The 15,790-nt window shown below is 36.4% G+C and overlaps 1 protein-coding gene across 1 annotated transcript; it reads left to right on the top strand.

The window, feature by feature from the left end:
- The first annotated feature begins 639 nt into the window (after nt 1-639).
- On the top strand, nt 640-15,170 carry LOC121309019 (homeobox protein EMX1-like). Its single transcript, XM_041242201.1, has 3 exons — nt 640-1,242; nt 5,678-5,862; nt 14,850-15,170. The coding sequence occupies exons 1-3, from the start codon at nt 897-899 to the stop codon at nt 15,015-15,017; spliced, it is 699 nt and encodes a 232-aa protein (XP_041098135.1). The 5' UTR covers nt 640-896; the 3' UTR covers nt 15,018-15,170.
- The last annotated feature ends 620 nt before the right edge of the window (nt 15,171-15,790 follow it).

The raw sequence follows: 15,790 nt of genomic DNA, 5'->3' as shown, positions 1-15,790 counted from the left end.
CAGAGGAGTTAAAGAAAACTGAATAGGCAAAGCGCGTGCACTGATACCTTTGTTAGAACAACAGACTGTTGTTAAATACGGCTATTGAAGAACGTGTGCGTGTAATATAAGTTACATGCAATATAGCCATCCACATCTTAAACTCATAGGAGACAGCACTGTCTTATGCGTAACTAGTAAAATCTTGATACAAATATTGTGTAATTAGGTAAGACACCACATAGTATTCCAGCTGGCAATGCAAATCATCTGATCACGATTAAAATCTATCTATCTATCTATCTATATATTGGTATGATACTATAGATCAGGTATTTTCTAATAGAATGTTAACAAATAATAATAATATAATAATAATAATAATAATAATATAATAATAATAATAATAATAAATAGCTACACAGACAGAGTGATTTACTAATTAACCGTCTCCCTACTGATGGATTGTTCCTAGATCATGTTGTAATGAATGCACTCGTTTGCATGCGTAGCTCCAGTCCGTTTTGTCACACGATCCATGTCTCCAGGTGTCCTCTCCAACCTTTTTGGAGGCAGGTGAAGCTGTCCAATCAGATTGCCCCAGCCAGGTACGAGTGTCTGTTTCACGCCTTTCATAAAAATCTCAGCCGGTTTTTAACTTCACTGGAGGCTAAAATCAGTCGCTTCCACTTGACCAGGAGCCCCAGGTGCAGCTGCATGGATCCCGGGTTCCTTTCTGGGATCACAACTCTCCGCGCTCCCTATATTTTACGCGCTTACGCAGCGACTGCCTCTTCGTTTATCGTCTTTCCCTCTGCCTGTGCATCGCGATTCCTTTTGGGATAGTAAGAGTTGCTTAAGCCATACCGTTTTTTTCTTTTTTCAATCTTTTTTTTCCCACACAGAACTGTCAAGCAATGTTTCAACAGGCAGCAAAACGTTGTTTCACTATTGACTCTCTGGTCGCCAAGGACACTCCATTGCTTTCCGAGGAGCCCATCAGACCCCGGGCTCTGAGCTACCAGAACCCCGCAGAAACCTTCGTGAACAGCTACCAGAGCTCAGGGGGTATGTCCCTGTACACCAGTCCGGAGCTGGTGTTCCCTGAGGCGGTGAACCACCCATCACTGGCTGTTCACCCCCATCAACTCGGGGCCTCCCATCTGCAACACCCGCACTCATTCTTTGGAGCCCAGCATCGGGATCCTCTTAATTTATATCCCTGGGTTTTAAGGAACAGATTCTTTGGGCACAGATTTCAAGGTAAATAAACATAATAATAATAATAATAATAATAATAATAATAATAATAATAATAATAATAATAATAATAAAAACATATAGGCATGTATATATGTATGTGTATATGTGTATGCATGTGTGCATACATGTATGCATGACTATTCGTATTAAGTAGGCCTTTTTATATGATTTTTTGACGAAGGAATGACACATGCAATAGTCTATGCATATCCACTGTTTATGATTTCAGTAAAGTTTTTAAATGCGTTGTACAAAACCAATATAGCGATACACTTCGAATAATATTATACAATGGGCACTGAAATATAATATGTATCTACACTATTTCGTGTTGGCTTGGAGTTAAATGGAAGATTATTACACCTTTCGTCCCTCATATTGCTTAATAGGCTACACGGTTTTAGTTTTGGGAGATAAGCAATAGGAATAGGGTACAGGTAATCCAATACAATGCATTAAGTCCTAGCTACTGGGTTCATATAGGCAAAAATAAATACAGGTATTTACAGGTCATTTCAGGTATTACACACAATAAGTCATCAAGTTTAAATATAAACAAAGTCTGTGCTGGGGAATGTGTGCTTCGTGTTTTTTTTTTTTTTTTTTTTTTTTCATTTAAACTAATTATTTGGGCTTTGATTTGAAGTGATAGTGTTCACTGGTGCCACAGCGTTCTCTCTTGTTAATGTTTTGCTTGGTTCTTTGCAGTATAATTGTTTTTTGTTAATATTTCGTTAAAAAAATAACTTTCCATTAGTAGGTCAAAGCGGATGGGGTTCTGCATTTGTGGCACGGCTCATCCCAAACCACTGTGCTGTAGAAATGGCAGTGCCGTCAAATGATTACATCGCCCATTGTGTCTTAGTGTATAGTTGTTGATGGGTGTTAAACGCGGGCTAGTTTATCAGAAGGTTTTATTCGAAGTTGTAAGTGGCCACTAGCACTTTTTAAAAGTTATTATTTTAGAGAGAAAAAAAACGACCAAATCCTTCCCAAACTAAATAAAAACAACTCAAATGTTGCATTGGTCACTGCTATGAAAATCCGTAAAATTACATAACTTTACCGCAGCAGACTACAATACACGTTTCTGTGAATATCCTATAATTTAACAGATTTTTTCAACTGTGTAGCAATATGTTTAGTTTTTAACATTGTATTATTTATTATTATTATTATTATTATTATTATTATTATTATTATTATAAAACGTTTTGCGTACTGTTTGTGTTCTAAATATAGCCATGTTTTCCCTAATCAAACATGGTATTTGGTTAATTTATGACTTCATGTATACTAAACTGTCATTACAGCAATACCGTGTTAAAGTTGTCGTTGTGTCCCCTGTAGAGCTGTTTTAGTTTTTTGTGTACAATGGCGCAGACGAGTGTAATATTTGCAGTCCTGTCAGCGTTGGCGGGAGTATCATAACCCAGTGCAGCTTTTCATTGAAAGCGAAGGACGCGCTATGAGCCTTATTCCGTTTCCCTGCCAATAGTCTCTTAAACTCATTATCGGGTGCTAAATGCAAATCCACATTAGGCCTTTCACTCAGTACACTTAACCGAGGGGGGGGGGGGGGGGGGGGGGGAGGGGGGGTGGAAATAAAATATCATCAAAGCGTGGCTTTGTTCTGGGAGGAAAGAAAAAGATTAAGTTATCTCCTCGGCAACAAATTCCCCCGCCTTGCTCCCGGCGCGGCGGCTCCTGCAGCGGGGCTCTGCTCCTGACATAGCTGAAATTGTCACAGGCAGCGATGATAAGTTCAGATAAAGTCAAATGCGAGGATCGGCGTGTATGTACTGCCTTTGCCTTACTGTAAAACTAAAATGAAACATTTTACCAGTTCAACCACGTATGCTGTATTTAAATTGTTTCAGAAAATTTTAAATTGTTTCATAATATATTATATATAATATATATAATATATATATATTATATTATATATATATATAATATATATATACAGGCTACACACACACACACACACACACACACACACACACACACACACACACACACACACACACACACACACAAGGGTGTTTCTCAATCACAAACAAAATTGTTCAGGACTCCAGGTTTAAGTTTACAAATATCATACTTATATATTAGACAATCGTCTTTTCATAATGTTTGCTAAGTAATTGAAGGAGCAACACATCTCACAAGTAGAATGGTACCCGAAATGTTGTCCTTTTTCTCAGAAAGCAGCACAACGGGATGGGGAGTTTGTTGCCTGATAACAGAATACTTGCTCACCAAATTTCCCGGAATACATAATTGTCTCCTGTTTAAAAGTATCCTCATAGGACGTATCAACAGCAGTCTATTTCAAACGATCAGAAGCTACCTCAAACTAAGAACACATCGGCGGAGGGAAGCTAAAGGACGTGTTGTTGAATGACAGCAGCTGTTTAAAAGCGTCACTGCGAGCTGCAGTGATGTGGCTGAATACACGTTTCAAAATCCCAATGCACAGATAGGCTGCATAAAAAATGGTACCGCAGTTCCGATAAGCGCTATACATCCCTCAGAAAATTACCCACTGCTACACAAATGAAGTGTAATTGGCCAATGGACCTTGGTAACTCCCTCCTATTTTCCTAATTCAAATTGCATGGCTTGTCAAGAAAATTCCTGGTTGTCCTTGGAAATTGATGTACTGACTTTAATAGATTGAGCATTTGTTTTATTTAAACCAGGGCTCGACATTACACTGGTTATTCAATAAAATAAAATACAAGTACACACACATAAAAAAAAAAAAAAAATACATAAACAATTACAAATAAACAAATAAATAAATATTTCTGCAGCTCGCATTGCGCATCATGTTAAAAAACATATTTGAATCAAACGAATTCATTATTGTCCATGCTATTAAAAGCTATTTTTGTTTGTTTGTTTATTTTGTTTATTTATTATCGTCTTTTTGTTTTGTTTGTTTGTTTTGAAAGAAGCCTATGATTGGATGTTCTGAAGTTATTGGGGAATATTTCTATTAGTAGAATGCGCTGACTAAAACACAAAATAAGAGAATATTCTGCAGTCCACTGCACACACTACGTGTTGTGATATGCAAAAAACATAAATAATAATAATAATAATAATAATAATAATAATAATAATAATAATAATAATAATAATAATAATAATAATTTAAAAAAAAGAACTAGCAAAAAAACTGCACGAGCCTCCTGAGCGGCGTCATTAAATCTTCAAACTTCAATTGTTCTCTTCAGATAAAACATTAACTGGCGATTTAATTCATTACGGTGGTAAATGATTTGTAATATACGAAGTGTTAATTAGTCACTCAGCAGGAACAATAAACAAATATGTTAAAGGTCGAGCATGAGTTTACGATTTTAAACAGACATAAAATAAACAAATACATTTTAAAAAATAAAAAGTGTTGAAATATTAAAACTTCGGGCCCTGTTTTGACGTGCGTGTAAATAAATGTCATCGTCGTTATTCCTTGTTTATGGTGTCGTTTAGTTTGAAGCTCCGTATAGTTATTGTAAATGTGTATTAGGCAGAACATAAGAACATTTATGAATGACAGGAGAACATTTGGCCCAGCTAAGCTCGCCCGGTTCTAGTAACTGATTGCTCTCAGAACTTTGTGAAATTGGGTCTGATTCTGAAAGGAGCGCAAAGGCGAGCAGTACCAGAGAAGCAAGTTAACTGTCAATAAAATACACTGAGCGGATCCAGTTACCTTTAATATTGGTTGTGTACAGTTAGTACTGTTTTATTCATCTAATCTGATCAATAACCGTTCATTAATTTGAACTATAACATCAGCAAATGTATAATAAATTTTAAATATTGCTGCAGCATTCATTCAAATGTTATGAGCACCCCACCCGATGGATAATCATACGTGTGCGTGCGTGTTGTAATGCTATAAAGCAGTTATGGTCACTGGTATTGCTAATCGGCCATGGCCAAACGGGCGTTGGTTCGCTTAACGGTAATGCCAAGTTGTGCAGTGCTGTATAATACTAGGTGAGCTTGCATTTTAATACAGGCTGCTAGAAAGGGTTAATGTGATCAAAATAGGAAGAACACGCTTAAATATAATAGTTAATCTAATATGTTTATAAAATAAAGGAGAAATAAAAAACAATAAAGTAGAGCAAAAATGAACAATACAGAAATCACAAAGAAAGAAAGAAAGAAAGAAAGAAAGAAAGAAAGAAAGAAAGAAAGAAAGAAAGAAAGCGAGCTTAAGCACACAGAGCAGAGGTGCCAGCCCTTCCAGCCTGTTAAGTGCGGGGTGCTAATAATCCTCAGGTTAATCAAGGGGTCTGGTTAGAGCTCTTTTCTAGTAGACTAAACTCCAATAGCGGGGCTGCTATGAACAAACAAAGCCAGAGGGAGTGACCTGCATTGAGGCTGAATCGTCTCTCGTTTGTGTTCGCAGGAAGCGAAGTTTCCCAGGAAAGTTTGTTATTGCACGGCCCCTTTGCCAGGAAGCCCAAGCGGATCCGCACTGCCTTCTCCCCGTCACAGCTCCTGCGGCTGGAAAGGGCCTTCGAGAAGAACCATTATGTGGTTGGGGCTGAGAGGAAGCAGCTAGCCAACACTCTCAGTCTATCTGAAACACAGGTAACACCAAAAGAGTTTTACACCCGTGACAAACATGACGGCGTATCGCTTTAAAAACGGACTTCACACTGTAACTGCTTCGACTGCTACTACTACTACTATTATTACTATTAATAATCAATAATAATAATAATAATAATAATAATAATAATAATAATAATAATAATAATAATAATAATAATAATAATAATAATAATAATAATAATAAATAATAATAATAATAATAAAACACATGTTTGGATTTCAAACAACAGCTCCTCATCCTCAACATAAAACATGAAATAAGATCGACTGTATTGCACCAAAACACAGATTAGAAATGCTAAAAGGAAAGGTACATTAAACGACCAACGTTTGGGCTATAAGTCCTTCTCAACTGCTTGTCATTCAATGTATCCGTTTTATTTTTTTTTAGTTCTAAAGGTAGCACTATTGAATGGGTGTTGTTATCACTAAAGGGCACATGCAATCTAAATTGTGAGCGCCGCCTTGGCTAAGGCGGGATACATGTTGGCATTAAATCAAAAAAACACAATGCCCCTAACTGCTTGGCATTAAAACAAAAAAACACAATGCCACTAAACTGCTTGGTATTAAAACAAAAAATCACAATGCCGCTAAACTGCTTGGTATTAAAACAAAAAATCACAATGCCGCTAAACTGCTTGGTATTAAAACAAAAAATCACAATGCCGCTAAACTGCTTGCTATTAAAACAAAAAATCACAATGCCGCTAAACTGCTTGCTATTAAAACAAAAAATCACAATGCCGCTAAACTGCTTGGCATTAAAACAAAAAATCACAATGCCGCTAAACTGCTTGCTATTAAAACAAAGCATCACAATGCCGCTAAACTGCTTGGCATTAAAACAAAAAATTACAGCGCCCCACACAGAGGACCTTGTGGCTTCTCTAAGGCGATGCGTCATGTAGGGGATGGTGTCATTGTAACTGTAATAACACAATTATTAAAACATAAGAACATAAGAAAGTTTACAAACGAGAGGAGGCCATTCGGCCCATCTTGCTCAGTTAGTTGTTAGTAGCTTATTGATCCCAGAATCTCATCAAGCAGCTTCTTGAAGGATCCCAGGGTGTCAGCTTCAACAACATTACTGGGGAGTTGATTCCAGACCCTCACGATTCTCTGTGTAAAAAAGTGCCTCCTATTTTTTGTTCTGAATGCCACTTTGTCTAATCTCCATTTGTGACCCCTGGTCCTTGTTTCTTTTTTCAGTTCGAAAAAGTCCTTTGGGTCAACATTGTCAATACCTTTTAGAATTTTGAATGCTTGAATTAGGTCGCCTCTATTAATTGTTGTAGAGCCAGCATTAGGTAATAATTCTATAAACCAGCTGTGTTATCAGGAACATTTCTATGGTCCCATCCGATGCCGGGTTAGACTGGTTTTACTGTTGGGTGCTACAGATTGTGTAAGAACTTTAACTGATATCGAGTTACTAGGAGTAACATTTTACAGTTTGTAGGCTTTCTATGAAAAATATTTCATACCAACATAGCTGATATTTTTATTAATTTATTTTATTTTAATATTGCAGCTTCCCAACTGTATTAGAAGGATACATAGGCCTAATCCCTTTCGCACAAGACATAATATACAATATAGGAAAACGTTTTAATTTTATTTATTTATTTACATTTATGTTATTGCCCCTATGCATTTAATACTGGGTCAGCAACATAAACATAATGTATTCCAATAGAACGTGTGTGTAACATAGATATGTATATATATATATATATATATATATATATATATATATATATATATACACACACACATATACACATACACACACACACACACACACACACACACACAACCTCCACAGATAATTTCTTTGCAAACATATATCTTTTCATTAAAACCACAAAATACAAATAAAAAGGTCAAATGGCATTTGGTATTGGTCTTTTTACATTTTTGCCAGTAGATTATTATTCTTGCCAGTACCTATATTTTTAAATATGGAAATATCGACTTTCCACCTTAGCCCAGACATCTCCTTCTTGTTTAACGGGGAGGTAACATCACTTACTCAGCTGTTTCCTAGGCCTGTGAACTGTGAGACTAGAAAGAGGTCAATTCTGCTTCCTGCCCCATATTTGTAAAGCTATGTATCTGTTTCCTGATCAATCCAACAAGGGCTTTGGAGGTTATGGAACTCATAAGCTTTCAGAGACACAAACAAAACAAACATCCATAAAGAAAGTATTAAAAAGGTTTGTTATGTGCATTGTGTTTGTGGAATAGAATACTATGTGCAGGCTTATATATTGTGTGAAAATACTGCGATGCAACAGAATTGCTAAAAGGACAAGTGCACAGTCTGTGTATTGATCTGAAAACAAGTCTGCACAGTGCACTTACATGAAGGGGAAAACCACCTGTTTCACATTTTTAGTGCCAGTATTTATTTATTTTTTGTATTCATTTTAGGTGTCATATAATAATCATCATGTGGGGGGTGGGGGGGGGGTGGGGGGGGGGGGGTGGGGGGGGGGGGGGGGGGGGGGGGGGGGGGGGGGGGGGGGGGGGGAATACAGCATAAAATATGAGTAGCACATTTGGAGGAAGTATATACAAAATAATTTATACATGGCTGTGTTTTGTTTTCTTTTAAACATATATTCTTATCAATGTTAATACCCGAGATATGGTCTTAATCAAACAATAATGTTTTCCACGTTTTAAAACTGTTCTCGGATGCATTGCTAATGCTTTTGCACTGTTTAAATGAATTATGTCTAATACTTCTGCAAACCATACACATAATATAATGGTTCGTGGTTTGGAATATTTAGCATTTATATATATAAAAAACAAGAACAAAAAAAAAAAAAAACGGGCCAATCACTTACCACCGTGCTTTATTAGCACAATTTTATTCAAATAAATCAACATATTAGTGTTTAAAACTTCCAAATAAACAATAGGACTTTCATTTAAAAGTTCTTAAGTGCAACTCGGTTTTTAATTGCTAGTACTTTCAAGTCAGAAGTTTATTTCCCGTTGGTACAAACTTAACAGCTAGGGAAGCAAATGTTATATAAATGTGTTAATGCAGAATTTAATTCAAAACGCTGGTTTGCACCAAATCTTGCAAGTGTAAAAATTGCATTAAGAAACAAAGATGGACAATACAAAAGAAAACGAAAAACACAGTTAAATCAGGATGTGGAAGATATTGCAAATATCAAGCCAATGTATATTAATTTCCCTGTAGAACTGTTGAATATTTTTATATAATGTTACCCTGTTCTATTTGAACTGGCTGAAGAAATCAATGTGTACCGGATAATTTGGTCAAGCTTTTTGAATTAAGTCTCTATAATTTTATTTACACAGTTGAGGTAGAGAAGTTGATGTGTCAAAACTTAAAAACAAAAACCCTATGCATTATAAAATAGATACACAGATAGGAAAGTTACAATGATAACACATGCAGTGACTGAAGGGAATTTAATTTGAATGCGTTGTAGTAGCAGTGATAGGCAACCCTCTAACTAGCGTATAATAATAATAATAATAATAATAATAATAATAATAATAATAATAATAATAATAATAATATTGTCATACGCCTGCGGAAATACGGTTGCCCCCAACGGGGCTTACAATGTTATAGAGCAAGTTCCAAGGATACAATTCAAAACAAATTTAAATACATATCAATATGTCATTACACGTAATGTTGCAAATTTTATGTCAAATACAGTAATTCTAAGTTGTTGATCCTAATTTCGTAACACACACATTATATATGTATATATAATATATATATATAATATATATACATTATATATATAATTAACCGTACATTTAAGCACGTTCAGTACCAAAATTAGTTTTCTAACTGTAGGCCATGTTATTATTATTAGTAGTAATGTTGTTAATCATGATGTCACTTTGTGTATAAGCTATTAAACTTTTTTTCACATGTTTTCTTTCAAGGGGGGGGGGGGGGGGGGGGGGGGGCAATGTTGTGTCAACATTGCACATTCTCTGTCCCAAATAGAATCACAAACGAGAAAAACAGACAGTAATTGGGCCAGTTTACAACAAGATAGCGTGCTGCGCTTTGTCAACATCGTTCTTACTCTTAAAATAAATTAGACAAAATGTGCAATGCAAGTAATTTTAAGGCATGGCACTGGTTTATAACAAACTCGAAAATGCCGTTCCTCTAGGCTAAGTCTCATAAAGCACGGGCTTTACAAAAAGCGCCAGGCATAAGAATGCAGTTTACCTCTTTATCTTAGAGCATCCATTCAAATACATCTCACCAGATTTGATACACGCTTACAACCTCGAGTTCAGCCTGATACAATTCACCTGCTTTCCAGAAAGAAGGACACTTTGTATCAAATATAAACCAATGAACACAAACTGCTAAATAAGCACCATATCCCTGTCAAAATTAGAACTATGTAGCAGTTTTAAATAATATGTTCACACAGATAATAACTAATAAACTAAAATAAAACGGGGTAGCGCCTCGCTTTCATCTTGGCAAAGTTATCAACACCAGCATGTATTTGTAAATCAAATGTTTTTGCTCGCAATAAACAAAAGATAGCTCGATCTCTCGTCCCCAGTAGCTATGGCTTTCCCCATTTTCGTGCACTGAAAGAACCTTTTATTTGCCAAATACCATCATTTGCGTACGGAGAAAAAAGAAATCCATTGATTTTCATGTATAACATTGCCTAATCATTCCTTACCATATCAATGCATATTTAAGCACTGTAACGTTTTAAAACAATTACATTTCAACCAGAATGTAGTCTACCACCTTCATATAAATATACTTTCCCGTCGATCTGCTGTGAAAAAGATTATAGAGCAGCTATTAATTACGGTACTAAACCCAACAACGCACAGCACAGCCTAAATCTAGTTTTAAAATCTATGGCCAGTAAACATCATAACGTTGGCCCAACGTCAGGCGTTAAGTTGCGACTATGCTGAAGCTGGCTCAGCGTTATTTGGCAAAGTAAATTTTTGCCAGCGGTGGTCCAGCTTTAGCAATTCATGAAGACCGCGATTGCCCAACATAAGGTAGGTGTATTAATAACAGTGGTTAATTTAGGCGGTATCACCTATTTATAACAACTAATTTATTTATTTTGTGTATGTTTGCAATGTTGCTTTATTGCTTTATTGCATGTATGGTCTATTTGTTTATATAGCTCTTTGTGATGTTAGCCCTCCTGTTCGTATTTTTAAATTGCACATGAGTGGTGGGTTATCATGTTATAAAACACATATATGCTTAAACAACTGTAACGTTGCTGTTTATATACAAACAAGCCAGTTATTGGTTAAAATATGTATTTTTCTCAGACACATTTTTACCGACATTTTAACTTAAGAAGCAATAAAATTAAATAAAAATTAAACAAGAGCTTTGTTGGCCTTTAAAAAACAAACAAACAAACAAACAAAAACACACCACCTAAAAATCCTCTTCCACATTTTGGCCGGCATCAGCGCGCTGCTGTCTTGCACCATTCCCGTCCTTGGACTGCCGGAGCAAGTTCATCGCAGAATTGTAATTCCTCTTCTGTAGCTGTTTCTGAAACTGGATTTGTACTTTACTGCTTCTGAAAAACAATGCACAAGAATCACAATTTAGACAAAACCACATACAAGAAGATGCAGCAGCAAAAATAACAACGTGTTAATACTGTGACCAGATGGAGAATTGGGTAATTTGCAATTAGTGTACAGTTACCGTTCCTTTAGGAACGAATACAGTTTATTCAAACCGTGAATCTTGGTGCACCTTCTGTCCGTGGTCGGTGTTTTCCGAAATTATTGATATTTTTATGCCTCTCAGAGCGTTAAAATCAACCAGCGAGATTTCATATATTGCCCATTATGAAATTAACAGCCCAAAAGCCAATAAAATATGTATTTTCTATGTGAGATATGGACTACACTAAGATGTATGTGCGTTGTTCTTTGAACATAGGAAGTTGTCATACTTTGTAGTACACAGTTGAAAAGCATATAATTTGATAGAATGGATTTCATGTTTTTTTTTTTTTTTTTCTTTACATATAATTTTACAACATGTATAAATATCAAGTACAGATATATGAATAAAGTTCCACGAATGCAATGTGTAGGCTATCCCATTTTTTTTATTTATTACAAAGGATGATCGTACGAAGAACTGTTGTCATTATACCCCCATCATCGTGTGCCTCGACACAGAAATTCAAAGGCGCGAATCGGGTGATTGAATTTGTCAAAAAATATTTTACCTCAGATAGCTTGCGTCACATTAATAACTGTTAACATAACAACAAAACCACGATTGTATAATAAACATTATTTGTGTATTTGTTACATTATCTCATTATTTACAGTTTAATCAGATTCATTTAAATATTTTACCTAGGACAATTTGGATAGTACAGTCGTCTGTCACTGTTGTCTCGTTTTATATAGGGCGTTGATCATGCTGCTGTGTCGGACACAGTTCCCTTTGATTCGTCATGCTTTCAATAATATATTACAGAAACAATAAAATGCAATGCCATTCTGTGCCGATATAATCACTGGACAACAATGAGCTATCAGTCATTAGAAAACGACTGTGAACAGCCAAACAGCTTCCAGATCTAGCAATCTTCTATTTTGCACAGATGCCCGCTGGGACGTTGAAGTTCTTAACTGAATTACATTTTAAATCAATAAGCGCATAAATACCGACTTTTTCCCTTAACATTATAATCTTATAACATAAAACGCTGCATAAACACTGATACTTTCTGACGCTGGTCTAGAGACAAGGAAAACCATGTCTCACAGGACACCGTAATGAAGGCTCAATTAGCAGCTGCTGGACAGCAAACCAACAGGAAAGACATCAAAACCAGCTACTCAAACTGCCAACCGTGTTTCAGTTCTTTCTGCACCAGCCTATCCACTTGAATGATGCCCCGCTTCAACAACAAGTTTCGAGTCCGACTCTACTACACAGACTAGTCAACATCCCTACAGTTAACGTGTCTGGCAATGTCATAATAACAATAACAGCAACAACTGTTTTCTCGATGTGGATGTCGTTTTTCTATTCTAATTATGTTAGGGACTATATTCCTCAGCGGAAGGTTACCCGGCGAAAATAAAGGTTTTAAAGCTTTTTTTTTTTAAGAGAAAATAAATAAATGCATCGTTTTCTCATAGCGGTAGAGCGCAGTCAATGCGGGCTCTACCGTGTGGTAGATGAGCTTGACTTTCGTTAGCACGCTCGTCTACGGCTAGGGACGCATAACTCCAGTCGCGGTCATTCACTGCTTCTCTCGCTTAAAATGAATACATGCCGCCCATGCCTTGGGCAATTACATCACTATGGCAACCGTCGCCGACTTCATTCCGGATCTGGGCTAGATTAGAAAGTGACGTTTGAAAAACTTATTTTATTCGTTTGGGAAGAAAACATCGACCATTTTACATGATTAGATTATGTGTGTGTGTATGGGGGTAGGGGGTCAAAAAGTGGAAGATGATGTCATAGATCGCTGGGGGGCAGGCAAACCTTCATAGGATGTACATTAACGTTTCGATTTCAATGGCGATTTAAAGAGACAATGTCGTAACTGTGGACAATGCGAATGTGCCCGCTAAACTTACTAAAATACACATAGGCTACAGTAGACCTACCGTTAGGTGTATGTGAAAACTTTAAACAATTTTTTCCCCCCAGAAATCTTAAAAACCAGCGGAGGGCACATATTGATTAAACTGGCAGACAATTAAAACGATCATTTAATAAGTGGGCTTAATTTGTTAAAATGTTTTACAATAAACACACCATATCCTTAGCCTGTAACGTCCTCTGAACTCGAACATCGCTTTTCCACAGCTCAGTTACATAAGCATATATACTGTGATATACACACTGTGCAAAAGTGTTGTGAAAAGTTTTCAGGACACAGTTCATCGTCAGTCTACTATATATATATATATATCGGGCAAATCGGACCGACCATAATATATATATGATCATAGTATATATATTATATCATATATAGTCGTGATAAAGCAGTTTGATCACAAACTAGTCGTAGAAGTTTTTGCACTCTTCAAACTTGTCACAACACGGATCAGAATCTTCAAACACTTGTGATCACAACAACTCAAAGTAAACTGTACATGAGCAGCTAATATGAAGTGTTCTAGTAGCTAATCCATCACATTTACACAGTGCTTCTGAATGTAATGTTTAAAATGTATACGTGACATGACGTTCTGTAGATGGCGCAAGTTAATTCTATGGTAGTACAAGCTTTCCCCCAAAATGTCTAAGACTTTTGCACTCTCTCTCTCTCTCTCTCTCTCTCTCTCTCTCTCTCTCTCTATATATATATATATATATATATATATATATATATATATATATATTATAATATAATATTATAATATATATATTATAGGTTACGTGCCATCTAAAATTAAAAAAATAAACAAATATTTAGAAGTAATGCTAAATGTGGACAAAGTACAACAAATACAAAGGTATTTAGGACGCTTCAGACATGAGTCCTATATATATAATGCTAAATCATTCATTGAACAATAAAATACAGTACCATATATATAACACTTCTTTGTTAACAACAAAACTTTTTTTCTAAAACTGATGTCTGGTGTCTAAAACTGATAAAAAATATGCGTTTGTGTTTGTCCCCAGCTATATAGACTTCAGTAACCATCTTAGCCTATTAGGTTCAGGGTAGAGTGTTCCTTATCTTATTGTGCGTGCTCAATGCTAACCAGGCTTCAGAAACTACAAAATGCATTCCAGGCTAGTGTTTCACCCCATGTAGCTATAAAGCCATTGCACTGTAACACGGGTTCCTGACAGTGATGCTGTGTCACAATGGTTGTTACTGAGGTTGCCTGGGTAGTTGTTCCTGACTCTGATGCTGTGTCACTCCCTCCCCCAGGTCAAGGTGTGGTTCCAGAACAGAAGGACAAAGTACAAGAGGCAGAAGCTGGAGGAGGAGGGTCCAGAGTCAGAGCAGAAGAAGAAAGGGTCTCACCACATTAGCAGGTGGAGGCTAGCCACCAAGCAGTCCGGCTCTGAGGACATTGACGTCACATCTGAGGACTAAGTAGCCTCCTCAGAGGAGATCCCCAGACACTGAGCCAGGGGCTCAGACTACTAATGCACACTAAGACATTTCCTAGTGCAATGCACTATTTGTAATAGAATATTGTAAAATATATATATATATATATATATATATATATATATATATATATATATATATATATATACACACACACACACACACACACACACACACACACACATATATATATATATATATATATATATATATATATATATATATATAGATATCATATATATATATATATATTTGTTACGTCTCTGTTTTATGTAGATGTCCTTAGTGGGGGGGGTGGAATCACCCCCCCCACCCCATCCCCCCCACCAAACTTGGATAAACTAGAGAGAAGTAAAGCTGATGGTGTGTCCAAAACATGTTTCTATCAAGAAAGAAAGTGTGTGTGTGTGTGTGTTTGTTATAATAACAACTAAAAAACTGTGAAGCAAGCATGGGAGTGTATGGGAGACTCAGAATGTTTGGTCATCCTGTTCTGCAGCTTCCTGGGCTGAGTCCTGAACAGTCAGTCGCAGCAAGCAAATTGCAGCTTTTGATTCATTCATGTGGCCAACATTTTTCCATGGGCATCTGGCACAGCCAACCAAAACAATGGACTCACTAGTAGCCAATATCCAGTCTTCTTTTTAGAGAGCTAATGCCAGGAAGAGGAGGCACAGACAGTTTTTAAAAATTCCTTTGCAGTTGTTGGAATATCATCCAAAGCAATCTGCACTTGCTAGAAGGTTGCTGGGCCC

This window comes from Polyodon spathula, chromosome 1 (assembly GCF_017654505.1).
Source record: "Polyodon spathula isolate WHYD16114869_AA chromosome 1, ASM1765450v1, whole genome shotgun sequence".
NCBI lineage: Eukaryota > Metazoa > Chordata > Actinopteri > Acipenseriformes > Polyodontidae > Polyodon > Polyodon spathula.
Note: the sequence above shows the minus strand (reverse complement) of the source record. Positions and strands in the feature narration are given on the sequence as shown.

Excerpts from the sequence above, each read along its gene's own strand:
- LOC121309019 (XM_041242201.1), top strand. The coding sequence starts at position 897 with ATGTTTCAACAGGCAGCAAAACGTTGTTTCACTATTGACTCTCTGGTC. Across the intron at positions 1,243-5,677 it reads CTTTGGGCACAGATTTCAAG|GAAGCGAAGTTTCCCAGGAA; the intron begins GTAAATAAACAT and ends TTGTGTTCGCAG. Across the intron at positions 5,863-14,849 it reads TCAGTCTATCTGAAACACAG|GTCAAGGTGTGGTTCCAGAA; the intron begins GTAACACCAAAA and ends TCCCTCCCCCAG.